This window comes from Erpetoichthys calabaricus, chromosome 2, assembly GCF_900747795.2.
Source record: "Erpetoichthys calabaricus chromosome 2, fErpCal1.3, whole genome shotgun sequence".
NCBI classification, from domain to species: Eukaryota; Metazoa; Chordata; class Cladistia; order Polypteriformes; family Polypteridae; genus Erpetoichthys; species Erpetoichthys calabaricus.
The window spans coordinates 268,495,114-268,518,546 of NC_041395.2; the positions used below are offsets into that span (position 1 = coordinate 268,495,114).

General features: G+C 35.3%; 1 protein-coding gene across 1 annotated transcript in view; it reads left to right on the top strand.

Moving 5' to 3' along the window:
* dnajb12a (DnaJ heat shock protein family (Hsp40) member B12a) overlaps nucleotides 1-23,433 on the top strand; it is a 59,973-nt gene that overhangs the window by 18,196 nt on the left and 18,344 nt on the right. The window contains exons 5-8 of the mRNA XM_028795512.2: nucleotides 3,435-3,511; nucleotides 11,807-11,916; nucleotides 19,643-19,815; nucleotides 19,979-20,143. Of these exons, the coding sequence (XP_028651345.1) occupies nucleotides 3,435-3,511; nucleotides 11,807-11,916; nucleotides 19,643-19,815; nucleotides 19,979-20,100 (482 nt within the window). The 3' untranslated portion in view covers nucleotides 20,101-20,143. The remainder of the gene's footprint in view (nucleotides 1-3,434; nucleotides 3,512-11,806; nucleotides 11,917-19,642; nucleotides 19,816-19,978; nucleotides 20,144-23,433) is intronic.

Consider the following 23,433-nt stretch of genomic DNA (forward strand, 5'->3'; position numbering starts at 1 on the left):
TGAAAATTTGCAGAATGACTATCTTCCAGTAGAGATAATTTATTAGTGTTTTGCGTCATTATTATTAGTGATAAGTTCAACACGAAGATTTAGACTTCAGTTAAATGGTGCTGTTCATTAACATCAAACTGATAAACTTTATATTTTTTATGGTGATTTTTGTGTAAACAATGAAAGGTGATGGTTGGCAAGTGCATAGCCATCCCACTTAAAACACATTAAACAACTGGTGGAAAGCAGAAAGACAAAAAATAAAATACTCCATGGGTAGTCTTATTAAATAAATCAGCTTATGAGTAATATCTGTTTAGATAAATCAGCATTTCCTCCAGTTGATAGCAAAAAAGCTGTGGCGAACAACATATATGAAAGAAATGCAGTGGCATCCTTTATACCCGTTCCTACAATGTTTTTTATCTGGGTGATATCCAAATTTATATTTCCCATCAGATAGCCATTTTTAAGTTACACGTTAAATGTGGGCGGCATATGTTTGTGATTGTCTGTCTGGTTTGAGTGATCTGCTCTTAATCCAGTGACAGGTTCATTTACTTCTGCGTTGTTTTTAACATGAACAAGTACTGTCTGATAATGCTTGAATCACCGTCTTGGTAACACTAGATATAACAGAGTTAAAAGGCAATCCATTTCAAAGGACACTTTGTGTGGCTGATTTTTTTGCTTTTGTGTTTGATTTCAAACTATAAGCTACAATTAACTTTTTAATATCAGTAATTTAAACACATTACTATTTTTTGTGTTCTGCAAGTTAAGTAAGGTGAAAGCACATTTTGCCAGAGTGGGAATGGGTGTTTACAAAATGCATTATTCACATTTTAAAAGCAAGTATTATAAAATATATACCCCAAACTATTGAACATTAGAAAAAAGCAAAGGGTTTGTATTACTTTTGTATAACATCAATCTTGTCCAGGTAATCTAGTTTGGAAATACATTTTCATTTGACTGAAATAAGACCCTGCATGTTGTGAATGTGCAAGCAGAGCAATAGGCCAACTTGAAACAGTCATCATGGATGTTTTTTGAAAGCAGAACACAACTTCAGCTTTCCAATACAGACTATACAAGACAGCTCAGCAGTTTGGGTGAAGCAATTTATAGCATATACTTTGAAAGTATCCATCTTAATTGGTAGACATGAACTTAATACTGTAGTTTCATAGTTGCTCTTTGTCAGCATTCAGCTCCTTGAAGACTGAAGTGGACACTTAGTAAACAGTCTTGATCTGTTTATATTTGTTAACTAGGGTCAGCAGCCGCCTCTCTGAAACCCCTCTTAAACGGTGATACAATGGGAAACAAATACATTTCTTTTTAAACTCCTCTTTGCTGCTGCTACCCTCACGTGTGATCTGCATTTTGCTTGCCTACCCTTCACCCCCACCAGGTGGTAGGTGCCGTTGTGAAGACGGTGGCTGAGCACACCCCAAGGAGACATGGCCTCTCCTCCGAAACCCATCTTAAACGGTGATACATTAGGAAACAAGTAACAGGTGTTTTTTTCACCTCCTATTTGCTCGAGAAGCTGTTGGCTTGCTGCTGCCGAGTGCCGCATGATCTGCATTTCGTGCAGAGCCTCGAACGTTTAAAAGTCTGTACAGCACCTGAATATTCAATCTCTTTTCACTGTTCTGTTATTTCCCCAAGTAATATTTTCAGATTGTTTGTGCTAATGCAATCTTTACTCTAATTTTTGGAGACTTTAGAATTTTCCTACTTCTATTATCTTACACATGCAGAGCAGGTGTATCACGGGACTTGCGTCTGACGGTTGTAAGTATGACGTGACTTGTCCGTCTCGTGGGAAGAGAAAGTGTTTCTGTCTCTCTTCGAGAGATTACGTCTCGTCCCTGGGAAAAAGTCTTGTCTCGTCGTTTTTTTTTTGTTTTTTTTTATAATAGAGATTTCCTGTCTGGTTTACTTTAGTTTAAATCCTACCAGTCAGTGGAGCGATATTCCTTCTTAAGAAATGTTTCTTAATTACACATTAACCAAGCTTACAACTTTATCTTATTTTGTTTATTTGTCATTGCCTATAATAATGAAATAAAGTTAAGAAACCTGTCATTTCAGACAATTACTTGTCATCCAAAATTAATAGCCTGTTCAGATTTAGCATCAGACCCCTGACTTTATAGCAAGTTATGCTTTAAAAATTTTGTCATCACAGATTTCAGCTCTGGTGTATTAAATAAAGCCTTTGTTATCTCCTTTCAAAGAGTGTCAACCCCTTTAGAATTAACAATGTGCCTTCCTGTTTAAGAATAAATTTGCAAAACTCATTACATCTATCCATTATCAAACCTGTTTAATCCAGTTTAGGATTTTTGGGCTGGAGGAGGTGTCCATTTTTGGTGTAATTAGATAGATACTTTATTAATCCCAAGGGGAAATTCACATACTCCAGCAGCAGCATACTGATAAAGAACAATATTAAATTAAAGAGTGAAAGCTGCTCCTCTGTCTGGAGATGATACTGTTCAGTGGATGCAGTGGATTCTCCATTATTGACAGGAGCCTGCTCATCTGCCACGGATGTCAAACTGTCCAGCTCCGTGCCTACAATAGAGCCTGCCTTCCTCACCAGTTTGTCCAGGCATGAGGCATCCCTCTTCTTTATGCTGCTTCCCCAGCACACCACTGCGTAGAAGAGGGCGCTTGCCACAACCGTCTGATAGAACATCTGTGCAACTAATTGTCTAGTATATGTATTTTTTATCTATCGTAACACCAAAGGTGAAGTGGTTCCCACACTTAAACTCATGGAAGTCTCCTTCTGGAATTATAATTGCTCTAAATCATGAAATCAATCAACATGTTATCTCATCATGTGTTTAAAAATATGGATAGATTATGAACTTTAATGCTCATATTGAAAACCCTTTGGGGGGGGAAAAAAAGTCTGCCAGGTGACCAGCAATCTCTGTATCCTAGGCTAGGTTCCTAAAGGCCACCATTTTCTCTCTAACCAATGTTTTACTTGGAAGCCATTAATGAAATAAAGTATTTGATTCTGTGACCTGCTAGTTCTGTTATACTGCCTCATAAGACAATTCCAAGAGAACAACAAATTTTGTACCATTTAAATTCCTCTGTCACCGAGCCATACTTAGGCAAGAAAGCAACTATGAAACAAACAACTGTGATTTTGCTACACCATTTTTATGCTGTATTTAAACTTGTGTGTGTGGCAATCTTTAAGTGTTACCAAAATATAAACAAGAAATGGTCCATTTGTCTCACTTATTTAAGATTTTTTTCATGACGAAATTTTAGTTAAAATAGTTTTAAATCCAGACATTTATATTATGAAGTATAATTGATTAAAAATTGAATAGTTTTCAAAGTAAGGATAAATGAATAAAGCCTCTGTTTTAAGATTGACAGATTTTTTTCATTTTTTCCTTTCAAAGGCAACGTTCATGTGTACAGTAATGGACGAATGCGATACACTTACCAGAGACCAGAGAGGAGAGAGCAGCAAGGGGATGTAAGTGAACCTGTTTTATTCTGACCAAAACAGGTATATGTATGGATTTCTAATATTCTTTTTTTTTTTATTTCTTTGAAAATTATGCTACATTTCGTGTAAATAAATATTCAGTCAATAGGAAATTACCACCTTTGTATGGTTTATTGCTAATGAAAATTATTAACAATATCCTTTTTTTATTCTATTCTTTGGCGCTGATATGGTAGCTTAACTTGCTGTTTTTTTACTTTTAGATAAATCATATCCAAAGCGTAGTTTAAGTAATGCGCTGCTAAACAGTAGCATTGATCATTCTTCTATTCTTGTTTGTTTGGTTATATATTGAAAATACTAGATAATAAATGTAAGCATTTAAAAACTAAACAGAAATCTACATCTTGGACAATTTTAAAATATAATTTTCTGCCTTTTACATTCCAAATTTGCAGTTTGTTGAGTGTAAGTGGACTCAATGATGGACTGAAGCCCTTTTAATGCATATTTACTACCTTTTAACCAGTGCTGCTGAGGGAGGCTCTGTGCGTGTGGCCCTAAATTTAGTAAAGTTGGTTTTAGAGTGTTAGATTCTAAAAATAGTTCAATACACATGGGATTAATAAAGTATCTATCTATCTATCTATCTATCTACACTGAAAATGTATTCAATCTTCTAAGTATGCAACATAACTTTCATAAAGTGAAAGACACATTTTAACAATAATTTTGCATTTTACAATATAGGATGGTTAAGTACAGTGCCTGTAAAAAGTATTCAATCCCTTGGAAGTTTCACATTTTATTGTTCTATACCAGAGAATCACAGTGGATTTAATTGACACTAATCAACAGAAATAATTTAATATTTTAATATGAGAGTGAAGACAGATCTTTACAAAGTGGGCTAAATTTATTACAAATACGAAACACAAAATTCACCCCCTTTAATATAAAACAAAACCATTGATCACAAGTATTTAATATGATGCACCTTAATCATCATTGGTGCAGCCAGTTGGTTTTAGAAGTCACATAATTAGTTAAATGGAGATCAACTCTCTGTAGCTCTGTAGTCAGGTGATTTCAACTGATTGTAGTATAACTCTGCGAAAGTTGATTTCAAAGCACATGTCAGCAGATTGATGCAAGAAAATATCCAAGTTGATGAATATCCCTTGAAATGTGATTTAATCAGTCATTAAGAATTATAAAGAGTATGGAAAAACTGAAAATTTGCCTAAAGAAGGCTGTCCACAAAAACTGAGTGATCCTTCAACTAGTGAGGGAGGCCTTCCCCAGTGCAGCTTTATCGGGGAGTAGGAAAGGAAATGCCACCATTTAAAAAAAAAAAAATAAATAAATAAAAAAAAATGGATGAATGGAATGTTTGAATCTGAAGTCGGCTGGAAGAAGATGATATGGTCTGATAAAACTGAACTTTAGTTGTTTGCCATTAGAGTAAATGTCACCTTTGCATTAACCATATATTGTATAATATAAATGAAACATGGTGATAACAGTATACAGTAGTGCTTTGGGGATGCTTGCCTGTAGAAGACCCTGGAAAGCTTGTGAGAGTAAAAAGTTAAAATGACTACTGAACTGTTCCACTGAGCAAAAAACAATTTACATATTTTATACTTTCTGGCATGTGACTGCTTTGCAAAATGTAATGTAATAGGAATTTATTTAATATAAATTAGTATTGCTACCCCTGCTCTATCCAGTTCAGGATAAATGGTGTCAAGGCCGGATCCAACTGTGGATGGGATGAACGTCCTCTACAACCTCTACACATTAGAGCAGAAAAACCTGGGGTCTGCACTCAAGATACTTGGTTGATGTGGCACGGTGCTAACTGCTACACCACCATGCCAGTGGAAAGAAAATTGTCATTTAAATTTAGGGGGCATTTTAAGGCTTATCATGCATACATCTAATCAATTTCATCTACATAAATACCATTTAAATATAGTAGCTTACCTGTTTAATATCTGATATATAAGCAACCAAATTAATAATGCACTTAGGGGTGGAGTGTCAGGAAAGGCAGTCTTGAAGAATGAGATGTGTGAGTATTACACACCACAGAAGCAATTACAAAGAAGTAAGTATATCACAGGCCAAACTTGAGCCCAAAGAGGGAAAATGAACCTTTCAGCTTCCAGGGAACAGCCTTTGCTTCTGGGTCTGGTCATCCTTTGTCAGTGGTAAACCATTTCCCATTTGTGGCCATCTCTTTAGACTGTATGTACTTCAGCTCTATGAGATATTCTGTCCCTGAGTTTATTAATACACTTGCAGCATTGCTGGCTCCAAGTCTTGTTAGTGTCAAATAGCATATACATTTGCACAATGTTGTCACAAGGTGTCAGTATTCTGTAATACAGCAGCAAAAAAATTTAGAAACACACATTCAGTACAGTTATATGTGCCTTAATAACCTGGTTACTCACACAAATGTGTTTTTTTTTTTTTTCTCCAAAATGCCATGTAAACCCTTATTCCAGTTAGAGAAATTGGGTTATTGGTCTTTGGGTAAACAGGATTAACAGAGGTAGATTTATCAGTGAATAACCCATTTATGTGGCCATGTAACCCGGTAACTGGGTTATACTTAAGGATTTTGTAGTCTGTGTATGTGCGTTGCACTATGTTCAGCTGCTTAGAATCACACTCACTTTTAACAACCACAGGTAGAATTGCCCACAAAGATCAGTTTCCTGAGGTAAATGCTTGGACAATAGCATTGTTCATTCTCCTGGTTGAAATAATGTCTCAATATTTCAGAAGTAACTAGTTGATGATCTGAAAGTACAGTGATAAACTCATTGGCACAATCTCAGGAGTAGTAATGTGTTAAAAGTAACATGGATTATGTGGTCTGATTACTTTTCAAAGTAGCGAGTAACCTAATGCAATAATTACATTACTGAAGTAAAACTGTCTGCGTCATTATTATATTTGCAGCACTGGGTATAAGGCAAGAAACACACATATTGATGTGACAGTCATTTACGTGGCTCTTTCAAAGAGTTGATTGGAAAAGAGCGTGCTGCATGCACTCCTGTAACAGAAAAATATTAATGTCAATTTTTCTCAACCTGTTTGTTACAGTTAAGTTGAAATAGTGCAGTCTGGTTTTGCAAAGGCCATTGTCTATATCGTAAATCATTGGGTGCTCAAGATGAAGATGTGAAAGGGGATAGATGTTACTTACTTCACAGCACATGAAGTACTAAATTTATTTATAAAACACAAGAATACCGTGCTTCATGCTTATTTTTGATTCCACAGTGGCCAGTGATAACTAACGTTCTTCTGTTTTTAGCACAGTTTAGTGATGTGAGAATGTTTTGAAAAAAAGAGTACTGCAGAAGATTACTTGCACATGCAAATGTGGATTTTTAAGAAACCTAGGTTTGTGCCTTAACTAGGTTACTCACCTTATCCCAGTTATGTGTGCAGGTAAACACATACTGATTGAACTCATTTTGAGCTGTTTTGTTCAGCCCTCACTTACCCAAATAAAGGTATTTTTTTCCTTATTCTTTAAGTCTTATTCACATCTGTAGCTTGAAAAGGGTAAACTAAAGTAAATTAATGGAAGAAATTAATACAGTTGACGTTCTCATAATCACTGATGTATAAAGCAATTTGTCAGGTTTTTAAAGGCAGCTGTAATACATTGTAAGAAATCACAAGAAAGGAAAATTCATTGTCGTCCTGTTGTATATCATTACTGACTTTATTTGCTGTGTTTTTTTTTAAAGTTTCTAAATTTAATGCAGTATTGTAATATATTTAATTTGTAAAGAGCCTTGTGATGATGCCTACGGTTCTTTATTAAATAAAGATAGATTAAGCATAATGTTCGTTATTTTGTAATTCAAAAAGCCATGGTATATGATTTGTTTTCTAAGGGTATCAAGGCAAATCCATGCAATATACTTACATTTTGGAGGTTTCAGTGGTTTGATATAATTAAATTAGAAAAATATTCATACCTTCTCTTGGATAGCAAACGTTATCTTCAGACATTGACAAGTAAAGATTTATAGTACATTTGTTTGCAACTTGCATAAGCGGACCACTTAAAATTGTCAGAAAACATGCATTTCATAAACTGAGAAGATTCTTAACATTAAGTCAATTTCTAAAGACAAGGGTACAATTTCTGTTTATTGCTGATGAATCCACAGACACAAAATGTACAACTGCTTCACATTTTATTTATTTTGCATGAAATGAAAATCATTCTAGGAAACAAAATGCATCTGGATGATTGTAACTGAGACCTGTGAAATTTATGGCATTATTTGAAGTGGACTGCAACAATTTATTTAGGTTTTCTCATATTCCGTATGAGCCATTGCACATGAGCCAGGTTTAAGAAGACATCCATAGTGGACAATTTCCAATTTAAGTATATTATTGTATAGTCTCAATAGCATGTGTGGACAATGAACTTTGTGAAATAAGCATAAGGGAGGACTGTTCTCCCAATCTTCGCCTCCTGAGATCTACAGAAGAAAAGTTGGTTACTCTGGTTCAGGGTAACTCATGAATGAATGTTTAGCAGTGACTACAGTATTTAAAAAAAATTAATTACTCCTCTCCTTTTCCTCCAAAACTATTCTGTTCATATTTATATTTAACTAAATATGGTATCGGCAAGTATAAACCTTGCTTTCTTTGATCATAGTGATAACTGAATAACTAAAGACTACTGCCTCTGTTAAATGAATGTTAATTAAGTGTTGTATTAGATTAGGAAAAATCCCTAGCTTTTGCAGCACATTGTGTCATCATTAAAAAGAAAATCCAAGCAGGTATTTTGTCATTTAAGTGAACTTGTTGCAGAATTAGTTTAGGTATAGTGACCTTATGAATTGCATTAATTTAAACTATTGTAAAAACATACATGACAAGTAAACACATTATTTTTTTTCCTTTCCTCGGACATTTAAAATGATTTGTAGTATTTTTTTTGTGGACATATTGTTAATTAAAGTAAAACAATCAGTTTCCATTTGTTATTTTAGACAACTTTTGTACAGTTGAACTACACTATATGACCAAAGGTTTGTGTGTACCCCTCCAAATTGATGAGTTCAGGTGTTTATCTGAAACCACAGGTGTTTAAAATCAAGCACATACAGTAGCTATGCGACCTCCATTGACATACATTGGCAGTAAATGGAACACACAGAAAAGCTTAGTGACTTTTAAACATGGCAGTGTCATAGAATGTCACCTTTGCCACAAGTCATAATGTGAAATTTCTGTTCTGCCAGATCTTCCACGGCCAACTAAGTTCTGTTACTGTGAAATGGAAGCATCTAGGACCAGCAATAGCTCCACACAAAGTGACTGAACTCACATGAAGTCAAAAATTATTTAAGACCTTTGTGTTTAAGCAAAGAGGTAACAAGCAAAGAAAAATAAAATCACCCATTACTCTGTAATCTCTCATATTTCATCAGATAAAAAGCAGTTCATATATTTTGGACTCTGGCATGTGACTGCTCTGCAAAATGTAATGTATAGGCATTTATTTCACATAACATAATATTGTCAAACCTGCTTTATCCATTTCAGGATAAAAAGTGGCAAGACAGGAACCAACTGTGGATGGGATGGCAGTCCTCTGCAAACTTGACACATAAGAACAGAAAGGCATGGGGTCCGCACTCTAGATGCTTGGTCCATTAGATGCTTGGTCCATGATACACAGTACTAACTGCTGCATCACCAAGCCAATAAAAGAAAAATGCGGTACAAATTTAGAGGAATTTTAAATCTAATCATGCATACCTCTGACCAATTTCATCTACATACACACCATTTAAATACCAGTCACTGATGAACCATTCCCATTTGTTATCATCTCTTTAGACTGTGTGTACTTCAGATCTATGAGATATTCTGTCCCTGAGTTTATTAATATACTTGCTTATACACGGATACATAAAATTAAGCACAAAGCTATGCAACCTCTATTGACAAGCAGGCAATGAATTTGTCACACAGAAGAGCTCAATGACTTAAAACATGGCACTGTCGTACTATGTCACCTTTGCCACAAGTCAGAATGTGACATTCCAGTTCTGCTACAGTCAGCTTTAAGTACTATTACTGTAACATGGAAGCATCTATGAGCAACAACAGCTCCCCCACAAAATGACAGACCACTCATACTTACAACATGGGTGCCACCAAAGTGCTGAAGCGCATAGTACATAAAAATCGCCTATCTTCTGTTGCGTCACTCACAATAGAGTTCTAAATTGCCAAACAACTGCACACAAGCCTAAGATCACTATAGGAAATGTCCATAGTCCGTTGGAGTGGTGTAACATATGCAGCCAGCCATTGAACTCTGAAGCCGTGGAAGCGTGTTCTCCAAAGTGATGAATCATCCTTCGATATCTGGCAGGCATATGGGTTTGACAGATGCCAGGAGAACGCTACTTTGTGGACTGCATAGTGCCTACTGTAAAGTTGGGTGGAAGAGTCATAATGGTCTGCGGCTATTATTCAGGGTTTGAGCTATGTCCCTTGGTTCTATTAACAGGTACTGTTAATGGTACAGAATACAAAGACATTTTAGAGAATTGTGCATTTACACCTTTGTGGAAGCAATTTGGAGAAGGCTGCTTTCTGTTCCATCATGGTTATGCCTTTGTGTGCAAAACTGGGTCCATTTTATATATATATATATATATATATATATATATATATATATATATATATATATACAGTAATCCCTCCTCCATCGCGGGGGTTGCGTTCCAGAGCCACGCGCGAAATAAGAAAATCCGCGAAGTAGAAACCATATGTTTATATGGTTATTTTTATATTGTCGTGCTTGGGTCACAGATTTGCGCAGAAACACAGGAGGTTGTAGAGAGACAGGAACGTTATTCAAACACTGCAAACAAACATTTGTCTCTTTTTCAAAAGTTTAAACTGTGCTCCATGACAAGACAGAGATGACAGTTCAGTCTCACAATTAAAAGAATGCAAACATATCTTCCTCTTCAAAGGAGCAAACAAATCAATAGTGCCGTTTGGCTTTTAAGTATGCGAAGCACCACGGCACAAAGCTGTTGAAGGCGGCAGCTCACACCCCCTCCGTCAGGAGCAGAGAGAGACAGAGAAAAAAATCAATACGTGCCCTTCGTGCTTTTAAGTATGCGAAGCACCGTTCAGCATGTCTTTTCAGGAAGCAGCTGCACAAAAGATAGCAAACGTGAAGATAATCTTTCAGCATTTTTAGACGAGCGTCCGTATCGTCTAGGTGTGCGAACAGCCCCCCTGCTCACACCCCCCTACGTCAGCGCAAGAGAGAGAGAGAGAGAAAGTAAATTGGGTAGCTTCTGAGCCATCTGCCAATAGCGTCCCTTGTATGAAATCAACTGGGCAAACCAACTGAGGAAGCATGTACCAGAAATTAAAAGACCCATTGTCCGCAGAAACCCGCGAAGCAGCGAAAAATCCGCGATATATATTTAAATATGCTTACATATAAAATCCGCGATGGAGTGAAGCCGCGAAAGGTGAAGCGCGATATAGCGAGGGATTACTGTATATATATATATGTATGTATATATATATATATATATATATATATATATATATATATATATATATATATATATACTTTGTTAATCCCTGAAGTACTCGGTTTGAGTTTGGTATGGAGGAATGTGAGTGTCCAACCCAGAGCCCCAAACTCAACCCTTTTGAACATCTTAGCAGTGAACTGAAATGCCAAGTCCAGTCTTCTCTTCCAACATCAGGACCTGACCTCACAAATGCTCTTTTTTTCTGTATGGGCACAAATTTCCTTTTGATACGCTCTAAAATCTTATGGAAAGCCTTCCCAGAAGTATGGGGCTGCAAAAGGAAGTATGGTGGGGAATCCATTTTAATGGCCATAGTTTTGGAATAGGATGCCCAACAAGCTCATATGGGCATGATGGTCAAGTGTCAACACACTTTTGCCCATGTAGCATAATGTTATGAGATGTATGTGATTGTTACAAAAGTAATCCAGACAATATGTAACAAATAGATATAAATCTCTTTGTTTTATATTTTCTGGAGTGCTCTTTACAAATGCTTTTGTTTAATTTTGTTGTAGGTGAAGTAGGAATTTTAATATACTAGTAAATGTTTGTAGATTTCCTCATCTGTAAGATTAAGATGATATGAGAAAAATTTTTTTTGAGTGCCATCTTTAAAAAGTACATAGATGAGTAATTTATTGTATTATTTTTTTAATAATAATATTTCTGCTTATTATTTCAGGGAGGTCTTGCTCTTTTTGTACAGTTGATGCCAATATTGATCCTCATTATAGTTTCAGCTCTAAGCCAGATGATGGTCTCTAGTCCACCCTACAGTCTCAGTCAAAGACCGTGAGTGCTTTTCTTACTTTTTATATAATTAAGCCTTTTAAAATTGTAATAGCACTACCTGAGTAACACACAAGAAGCCCTAAGAGATTTAAACTGAATATCAGTATTTTCTTATCCATGTTTGTTTGTCATCTTCTCCACTAAAATGCATAAATAAATGCAAAAGTCAAGAAGTACACTATAATACTGTTTGTTGGATCTTAGTGAAATAAAATAGATTTATGAAGTTGTGCAGCACTCATGACTGCGGCTTTAAAATTTGTAATAATTAGCCGTAATACTGTAAATGTTTAATTTTACTATTAATTTTTTATTTAATTAGAGCGAGCCATTATATAAAAAAGTTTAATAACCACAAATTTTAAATAAGTATTTTGAAGAATATTACAGTACTTACATTCAGTAGTAACAGAAATATATAAATGTAAGTTCAAGTGAACCACATGCTTTAGTAGCTTAGTCAAAGAGGAGATTAAAATATTTGAATAACACCTTAATTAAAGACCTAGAGCTAAAATTGTATAAGGCCCCTCTTCTATATAAATACATTAACACTTGATCTTACATATACTGATAAAGTAATAAAACATACCACAGCCTAAGGAGATCTCATCAGTCTGGAAATGGTTATCAAATTATATGAAATAAATATTTTATAAAACAAATGGTTCATAAGTGAAGATTTAAGAATGTGATTAGTCTGACTGTACCCATGTGGATATTCTTTTAAAACTATTGTACAAGGTTAACAAGAATATTCATGTACAGTAGGTTGTCCGGAACAAGCAGCATTTGGGTAACTGGAACCTCTAATACTCCATAAAAATACACAAGTTGACATGGATTTTGTGGGATGGTGATCAGGAGAAAATTCTTGCTTTCAAAAAGGAACATCACTGTTCAAGATACATCTTCAACAGATGCTTTGGGGTAGCCTGAAGATTCTTAGAAGAAGAATCTGTGGATAGATAAGGTTAAATTTCATCTCTTTGTTTTATACCAAAACAGTTGTCTTTGACAAAAGCTCTACACTGCCTACTAGCAAAATAGCCATATTTTCACTATCAACAAGGATGGTGAGTGTATTATGTTTTGTGGCTCCTTTTCTTCTTATTTGCCATGGACCATTTGAGAACTAACACAATGGTATAGAGAAAAACATGTTTCTGCTTGTTTTTTTTACTGAATATTGGTCCTCCTCCATTATAGCAAACATTTCAGCAAAAATACCAGGTGATGGGTTGAAAATGTGACGGGTTGTATTTTAGAGTGGTCAAGTCAAAGTACCAAATTTTAATGCTATATAGATGTGCTAAAGAAGATTTTCATGCATTACGATTGAATAATTTGGAGAAATAGCTATATGAAACATCTGCTTGCTGTCATAGCTGCCGTGGCCACTTAGTTGCTGAATAAAAAGTTCAATTTTTTTTACAGTGGGTTCTAGAGGACATACTGTATACAGTGGAACCTTGGGTCACGATCATAATTTGTTCCAAAACTCTGGTTGCAACCCGATTTGGTCTTGACCCGAAATAATTTCCCCCATAGGATTGTATGTAAATACAACCAATCTGTGCCGGACCGTACGAGCTGTATGTAATTTTTTTTTTTTTTTTTAAGATTTTTAAGCACAAAAATAGTTAATTATACCATAGAATGCACAGTGTAATAGTAAGCTAAATGTAAAAACATTGAATAACACTGAGAAAACCTTGAACAGAGAAAACTAACATTGAAAAAGTTCACTATAGCCTTACGAACTGCTCGCTGTAAACACTTTTTTAAATGAGTTTAAGCACAGGGGAAAAAATGAACATTTGAAAAATCCGTAATGTATACAAAAACTAACCATAAACAACCAAGAAAACTAACCTTGCACGAGTCGAGTTCTCGCATGAAGGAAGTGAGGAGGAACAGGGTGGAGAGGAGATTACAGTTTTGAGGTAAAGTCCCTCTGCGTGATGCACGTCTGACTGAGAACAATGTACTGTACAGGGAGAAACTGAACATGTGCGTAAATCACAGGCGCGTATGAACAGGAAGGGAAACGAAATAGAGCACAAAGGAGAGACTGAACACATGCGGAAATCATCGGCGCATACGAACCGGAAGGGAAACTGGCTTGTTCGTCACCCGAGTGTGTGGTCGTGAACAGATGCAAAAGTTTGGCAAACTTTTTGGTTGTAACCCGATTTGTACGTGTTCAGAGACGTTCGTGACCCGAGGTTCCACTGTATGTGTATAATTAATATAAAAATATATCATTTGTTTGTGTCTGTTATTAGGATTTCCAAGCGTTTTTGGATTATTTTTGTGAGATATGAAAGGTGAAGTGGTCACATTTTTTCAAGCAGTGCAGTTATCGTCTAAAGGTAAACAGACAGAGAAATTCTGAAGTAGTATTCAGTGTTGAAGTGTGCGTTTCTTTGGCCAGTAGGATGTACCCTGAAGTCAGATATTCCACTTAAGTTGCAGAATTTTAGTATGTTTACATTTTATTTTTGAAATATGGGAAAGGGTTACTAATTTTTTTAAGTAAATTAATAACCTACTGTAGATTTATTATAAAATGTAATGATTTCTTAGAGACAAAATATTCCAGAAAACAAATAAATAAATTACTTCATAAACAATTCTCACAAAATTGAAACAGGTTAATTTAATATTTAAATAAAAATGTCTAATTTCTTGTACCTTCCTGAAATTTTTTTTCAAGGGCTTGAATAATGTACAGAAAACTAATAGTTTGATGAGAAGGGGGGTAAAGTTAATGCTAAAGAAAAACAAATTCGATAATAAATAAAAACTGGCAATGAAATTTGACCTTGCTTGGTGCTGTTCATACTTCCTGTGATTTAGGATCACCATATTTGTAAATAAATATATTTTTACACAGTGTCTTTTATTAAAAAATATATTTGATAAAATATGTTGAGTTCATATAATTCCACTTTACATGCAGAAAAAAATTCCATATCATATAAAATAAATATCCATCCACCCACTTTTCTGAACCCACAAATTCAGCTTAAGGTTGCTGGAAAATGTTATGCTTAGGAAGGAAAAAAATTATCCAGACAATGTACAAAAATTATAAAGAAGGCCAAATATGATAGTAAACTCTATGGGTCAATGTGCGGGAATACAGTTACACTTAAGCTATAAAATGTACTTTTTAGGCATCCGTTATACTTAAAACAAATTGCAGTGCAAGAGAAGCGAAATCCCAGTGAAGAGCAACTAGGCTGATTCCATGGCCTTTTTTGAATTGAGTAATCTGCACATCTTCTAGGATGCACATGAGAAAACCCATGTAAACACAGTAGGAATGTTCTAAAGTTCACATGGACAATGACTGGGCACAGAAATAGAACCCAAGTTGCTGCATTAATTAACCAACTTTGCTGAATTGTTTAAAATTTAGTAAGTGAAATTTACCAACAAAGTGCTGCATTTGCCTGTTTGATTATAAATTTAATGCTTAGAAGTGGGGTGATTGAAACTGGTCAGCTTCAAAAGCAAGAGCACTAAAAGCTGAAAATCAGTGTTTAGAGTTAAAGGAGAAAGGTGGTCAGGCACCATTAGCCTCTCCACACTTGCTGATGGTTCATCGCTGAATTTTTCTTTCCATCAGAATTTTGGATATAAACATACAGCTGTGCCTCATTTATGTTGTCTATCGGTTCATCAGTGGCAAGGCATATAAGATCATTCTAGCTGGTACCACCTATCATACAACTTTGAACATTGTCTGCCAAGACATGAACATGACTTGCAGCAGTTAAAGCTGACACAGGCAGCTTTATCGCACATTCAATAACGGTATCTATTGATTTAATGCTAACAGGCTCTGGTAAAATGCTGCCTCAACAGTGAAGACTTTTTTTGTGCTTGGCCAGTATACTCTTGTGATCGCGACTGTTTCATTGCAGACCATTCAGGTTGGATAAGCATTTCAGAATGGTTGCATTATAAAGACATTCTTTTACGTCTATTCATCACTGAAATAATGATTCTCTGTAGATATTTTCCTGTCAAGATATTTTGATACCTTTTGCTAGATTATTATTTTGATAGCTGACTTCCAACGTGAATTTTTGAGTGTTAGTCCGTGGCTAATCAGTAAAAGTTAAATGATTGGTTATAAACACTGGACTTTTTAAAAATAAAATAGTACTTGTTTCTAGAATTATGTATTGCAATAGAAGAATTATAGTGCAGCCGTTAATCATTGATGTAGGCAACATATAAAAAAACTAGTCCAAACCAGGGAATCGTGAAAAAAATTACCCTGTTTTAATCATACACAACACTAAAAGTGAAGTTTCATATGTTTGCTGTGCTATCAACATCAGAATGAATTCCATGCAACATATGCTTAATGATTCCTTATCTTGGGTAGGTGTTAATTTGAAGGGTTGAACTAATGTAATGTTTGTGAATGAGTGATTGATTCTGTTTCCAGGAGTGAATAAAGCAGTTCATCTGTTAAAGTGTGTGAGGTTTTTGGAGGGGCTGATTGAGGATTTAAAAAATATTTGCTCCATGAGAATTTTCCCCCACATCAAAAGTATTTGATGACCTCTGCCCATCAGTATAAACAATTGTTCTTCTCAGAGGGTATTACTGGACATGTGCAGTGGGTTTTGCCCTGAGCTTCACAGCAGCTACTGGCTGTATATTTCTCACTCTTCTTTCCAGTTATGCTTTTCTGTTAATTCTGTCGTCTTCAGTCTTTTTATACTATTCCTTGCTAGTGTATTTTAACACTGTTTTGCAGTCCGACCTATCTGTACAAGTGATAACTTGATTAGACAAATTAGAAAATGCTTAAAATAAAACATTAAAGTAAGTAAAGTATAGCCAAAGCACAGAATATCTATGAAGGTTCTGTAACCTGGATACAGTATGTTTAATAAAGGTGGAGCCTCATAAAAATGTTTGATTACACTTTCGATTACCTCTTATTTTGTTTGTTGAGAGTCAGTGTTAAGCAGGATCCTTCTCAACTTCTCAGTGGATATATTGGATATTTTTAATGCTTTTATTTCACATTTGAAATAGAACCCTTTTGATCACAATTGTACGACTTTCAAAAAGATTTAAGTGTGTAGATCAAAAGATAGAATGCTACAAGTAATGGGGTTGTGGACAACTAACCTAAAAAAAATATCAAAACTCTATGTTGAAAAATAATGGGAGCTGTTGCAGTAACATGACACCTCATGTTTCATTAGAGGCAATGTGCACATTATTAAGACTATTAATTATAAAGACACATGGCTCCTCATTTTTTCAAGTAAGCCTTCACTTTGGAAAGATCTTCTATTAATATTGTACTTACTCTGTGCCTGCAGGAGTGCATCTAGTCAATGTTTTCTTACTAAAGATCACAAAAGAAATAATTTACCAAATGCCAAAGGTTATCACTCTTCCTTTTATTTTTACTGCAAGCTCAATATAGGAGAGATGATTAATTATACAAAATACTGCAAAAAACGTTGCTGCCTGTATATCTAATGCACCTGAAAAAATTAAGTAAATAGCATTAAGTATTTGGCTCACCCTTTTTGTTACAACTGAAGTCAAATGATTAAATCAGCCTGAGCACACTTTCAATTAACATTTAAACCTAAGGCAATTGAACATCAAAATGACATATTTTAAAGTCAAATAGTGTTTAATGAAAAAGTTTTATTTGATGGTCTTAGACCAGTTATTGACAAACTGTAAAATCAACAATGTGATTGCATTGTCGAGCTTTTAACTAAAGATAAAATGGTGCAACAGTGTGGGGTAATCTTTGGTAAATAATTAACAAAAGATTTTTTTTTTTTCTCTAATCAGGCTAAGAAAGAGTGTTGCTCCATATTTCATCTAACCAAATACTTGTTCAATTTGACACTTACAAATTAAATAATACTATCTCATCAGTGATTTTAGTCTTTAAATGATTAGCTACTATTGGGAAAAGTCTTAAGTAAAGCACACATATTGATATTGTGCATTGCTTATTTGTCAATGCAGTTAAAGTGTGTGTGTGTGTGTGTGTGTGTGTGTGTGTGTGTGTGTGTGTGTGTGTGTTATGCATTATTAGCTTTTGTTTTCTTTCCTGCATTGCAGCTAACAGTTATTTCTCTGATAGCCAAAATGTGTAACATGCATTTTATATACAATTGACTGGAACTCGGTTATACCTTTCTTTGCAAAGAGACAATCCTGCATTGAAATGGTCTACTATCATTTTGTACCCATTTCAAAAATAGCATGCGAGTGGGTCTGTACTTGGAGTAACTTGAAAACTACTAATTGGTTTAAATTTTGTGACTACATTCAGGAAAACATTTCACCTAATTGGGCATATTTAGAGGTTGGCAAAATTGTCTGACCATTGTTGAAGCTGTAGGTTAGCAGAACATAGATCAAATAATCCTGAACATAATAACTGACTATCCGAAACAATTTTTCAGATGTGTTAATGCTATGCTTGGTAATTTTTGGTATAAATAAAAAAAGTGGATATTGGAAATTTCATGCATGATTATTTTTTTTTTTTTTTTTAAATGTGTGTCTAGGATAAATTGGCAATCTACTTGAAAATGGAATAATATCATTAGACAAAACAAAAAATATATTTTTGCACTTTAATGAGTGTCCTGTATAAAGCAGCAAAAGTAATCTAAACCAGTTTAGAAAAAAATACCAGGAATTTTAAGAAAATATAAATCCATTCATAGCAGTAAATGATGAAATTTCTGTTTACTATCTTTAGTAATCTTTAAAAATTTTGGAGTTACTCCATCATATAGTTGAATTTAAAATTTTATTCTACACCATCAAAATTAAAGTTGTACAACTGTAAACGTATGTTGACAGGCAGCAAAGTAGTGTAGATGGCTGCACTACTGCATCTCAAATTAAGGGACAGGGTTATGGTTTCTGGTCTGGTCGTTGCCTGTGTGAAATTTTCATGTTCTCCTATAACTGCTTGTGTTTTTTTTTTTCCATATATCTGAAAGGGTCAGGCATTTTACTATGACTTGGTTCCTGTGAATGTGTACATGCATTTATTTATATATGTATGAATGTTGCCTACCCAGAGTAGATTCCTCCTTGGTAGAGTGACCCTGTGCAGAGTGAACTGGCTTCATTATAGAGGTACATGGATAGTTTATGCATAGTGTTGTGAATAGCTGTTTTAGTGTACACATGATGCTTAAATGATAAAACCTCAGTGTGTTTTTAGGTAACTTTTGTTAGGTGTATAACAGCATTTAACTACTTACATTTCAATGTATTTTATTCATCCCAGTCTTAGATCCTTAAATCTTTCCTTTGATGAATGCTTGTATTTTTTCAGCTTTAATATCTCCTGTTGGTTTTTTTTTTGCCTCAGATATGTATATTAATTGCACCATTGCAAAGGTAATATTAAGATAATAACTGTGTTCAGGGTTTGTCAAGTTTGGCTTGCAAGCATTTGTTCAGTTTTTGTTCTGCTATAGCATTATTATATTTGAAATGTGTTTTATCCTTAAAGGAGAATTTTATTTAATTAAATAATTTTATTATTTTTAACTTGAACCCTTTTTAACATGTTACATTTTATCAATATTTCTTTTAGTGGATATTAAAATTAATCATATGTCCCCTATTAATGGCCAGATATATTGGCAGAGGACTAAATATTTTTACAACTTGAATGTTTATGTATTATCTGCAGGTCAGTAGGTCACACTCATAGACGAGTAACAGAGATCTTGAAGGTGCCTTACTATGTGACAGAAAAGTTTAATGAGGAGTATACTGGGGTTAATCTGAAAAATGTGGAAAAAAATGTAGAAGATGATTATATATCAAATCTCAGAAACAACTGTTGGAAGGAAAAACAACAAAGTAAGTATGTAGACTGGTTTAAAAAATGTTATAATAGAGGGTTGTGCATTATTAACAAAAAGATGTGCCATCAACCAGGCAAGGGATTATTTCCTTGAAAGCCCATAATAATGAAAGTTGTATCTAATTTAAAATTCTGTTTGATCTCCCGTCCCGCTTCAAGAGGATGGTTTACTATACAGAGCTCGTTATTTTGGGGATTCAGAACTTTACCAAAGGGCACAGAAGATGGGTACTCCTAGTTGCACCAGACTTTCAGAGGTTCAAGCTTCATTGAATGGTTAAAAAAGGCAAGCAAAACAGAAGGACCCCACTGCCACAAAGACAAGTACGTATAATCTAATTAGCATTGACATATGCGCAATGTAAAGAATTGAAAGGCAATAAATACATCTGAAATACTAATCTCTGTTTCTGTTAAATGTGCATACTATTTTATTTAGGGTATTTTCTGTTTGTTAAAGTAATAAAAATTGGTACCAGTTTTTTTTTTTTTTTATATATATATATAACAATTCTGACTGTGCATTAGACTTTCTGCAAGGAAAAGTAAAGGTTTTATGATATATATGAGAGAGAGAGCAAGAATAAGAAAAAGAACAAACACAATGCAAAATTACTTGCATATTTCTTCTAATGAATGTAAATTTGAAGAATAAAATATTTATAGATCATTATAACTTATTATAGAAAGAAAACAAAAGTTGTATGAGGTAAAACCATTATCAATCCAGCCTAAAACAATAGGTTTTCAAGACCTCTATTATAGCTAGCTAATTAATGAGGCAGACAATGAAGTTTTGTCAATTTGCAGATTTAGAATTGATGATTAAAAGTAGTCATTCTTAAACACAAAAGCACTCAATATGTCACCTTGGTGTCTGTGGTGGTGCTGTGCAGCAAGGTAGGGGAAGAGTGAAAGAGAGAGCTCAGCTAATGTCACCAGGAAGTACTCCACCTATAATACTTAGAAGCAACCTCTGTGCAGCCAAGACTAGGAGCTCACGCTGTACAGTAATCCCTCCTCCATCGCGGGGGTTGCGTTCCAGAGCCAACCGCGAAATAAGAAAATCCGCGAAGTAGAAACCATATGTTTATATGGTTATTTTTATATATTTTAAGTCCTTATAAACTCTCCCACATGGTTTATAAGTATTCCCCGTACAGTTATACAGCATAAACCCTTTATATTCTCTTAGTTATTAGGTAAGATTCATTGAAATTATGTATGTAAACACAGTTTATATACTACTCACAAACATACGTATCGTATATCATTGAGGAGTTTTATTTAATACGTAATACAGTTTTAAACATATTGTAATTGATTGGGTAATATAAAAATACGTGAAAAATCTATAAAATGTAAATGCTGTACATAAAACCAAAATGTTATTTTAAAGATACTGTAGAGCGTCTCCGATATCACATTTGTTACAGCCATTACGATAGACAGGCCACCGGCAATAAATACCAACAATGCAAGGACAAAATTGTATAAAATGTGTGCACAGTTACAATAAACGTACATACATGTACTAAGTACGTAGAAAAATAGTCTTGGGTACTCACCAACTTGTCAGATAACGTTGACATTTACTGCACTGTCACAGCTGTTCTAAAGGAGCCTCTTCAGGCGACTGTATAGCACCGGCGTCGTCTTCTTCCACTGAAGGCGTACTAGGCAGTGTTTAGCGTGTAAGGAACATCGTGATGGGCAGTTGCTGGCGCTGCTTTTTCATTTGTGTAAAGAGGTTCCTATACACTTCCGTGGCGCCGTCAAGAGCATTTTTTAAATTGCAAAGAACGAATCATTTGCGGGTCCCATTCTTCAACTGATGTCTGGAGATCTTTTGCCATTCGTAGAATGGTCGCGAGACGCTCGAGAGTTAGCACAGCACCCAGGAGCTTAACCGCGTGCTCTGATTGGGTAGCTTCTCAGCCATCCGCCAATAGCGTCCCTTGTTTGAATTCAAATGCGTCCCTTGTTTGAATTCAAATGGGCAAATCAACTGAGGAAGCACACGTACGGTAGACCGCAGACATCCGCGAAGCAGTGAAAAATCCGCGATATATATTCACATATGCTTACATTTAAAATCCGCGATGGAGTGAAGTCGTGAAAGACGAAGCGCGATATAGCGAGGGATCATTGTATACTTATAAAAGTATAGATGCCAATATGGTTCTTCAGAGCGATGCCATAGGGCAAGGGATGTCAAACTCAATTTTTTGAGGGCCAAAAGTAATACTTCTGACCAGTGCCAGGTTTATAAACAAACAACTCCCACCACATTTTCTTTGCAAACGAGACACATGGATTCAACATTTAATAGAAAAATTAATCTCTAAAGTTTTGGCTGCATTAGGTGAAGTTTTAAATGTCCCCCGTCCCGTCTCCTCCCCCACTCCCTATCTATACTAATAAAAGGCAAAGCCCTCACTCACTCACTCACTCACTGACTGACTGACTCACTCATCACTAATTCTCCAACTTCCCGTGTAGGTGGAAGGCTGAAATTTGGCAGTCTCATTCCTTACAGCTTACTTACAAAAGTTAGGCAGGTTTCATTTTGAAATTCAAAGCATAATGGTCATAACTGGAACATATTTTTTGTCCATACACTGTAATGGAGGAGGCGGAGTCACGTATCGCGTCATCATGCCTCCTACGTAATCACGTGAACTAAAAACAAGGAAGAGATTTACAGCACGAGTCGCACGCGGGAACGAAGGTAAATGACGTTAATTTTTGACTGTCTTTTAATACTGTGTAAGCATACATATTAACACATGTGCAATTAAACGTGTGCATTTACGGGGTGATTTCTCAGGCTTAAAAGCTCACCTTTTATCAAACGCGGGAACAAAGATAACTGACGTTGTTCACTGTCTTTTAATACTGTGTAACCATACATATTAACACATGTCCAATTAAACGTGTGCATTTACGGGGTGATTTCTCAGGCTTAAAAGCTCGCCTTTTACTAAAAAGGTAAATGCAAAACTATTTTCAATCAGTTTATTGAAACGCTCCCGTTAAGGATTGCAATAACATATTCGCGAGATAAAAGAACGAAGTAGGGGGAAATGGAGGAACAGCCGCAAACAGCGAAGAGCAAAAAATTAATTAAACAATTGAGAACGGACCGAGTTAAGCATACAAGCATGTTCATAAGGGAAACAAAGCACGGTGTAAAACGTAAGTTTAAATTAAGTTTATAGAAACGCTCCCGCTGCGGATTGCAATAACATATTCGCGAGATAAAAGTTTAATGAGAAGACACGAGGTATAAACGAACCACACGCCGTGGCGCAACGTTAGGGGCAACAGTTTCAACCATTCTATGATCTGCTTCTCGCAACTGAAAGACGGCACATGGCGGATGTTAGCCGACTTGCTGACCGCAACGTTAGGGGCTTCAACTATGGCGCTGACGCCACATCTCAGTGCCAACACTTTAAAGACTCTACTTAAAAGACACGCCCTCCTCACTGGACAGTTAAAAACACCAATCAAATTAACGATGACATCAACTATTACTCAATCAAAAGTAGGAAAGGAGGCATCTTCATAAAATGCGTGTGGGATGATTTGCATGAGACGCTGCTTTAAAA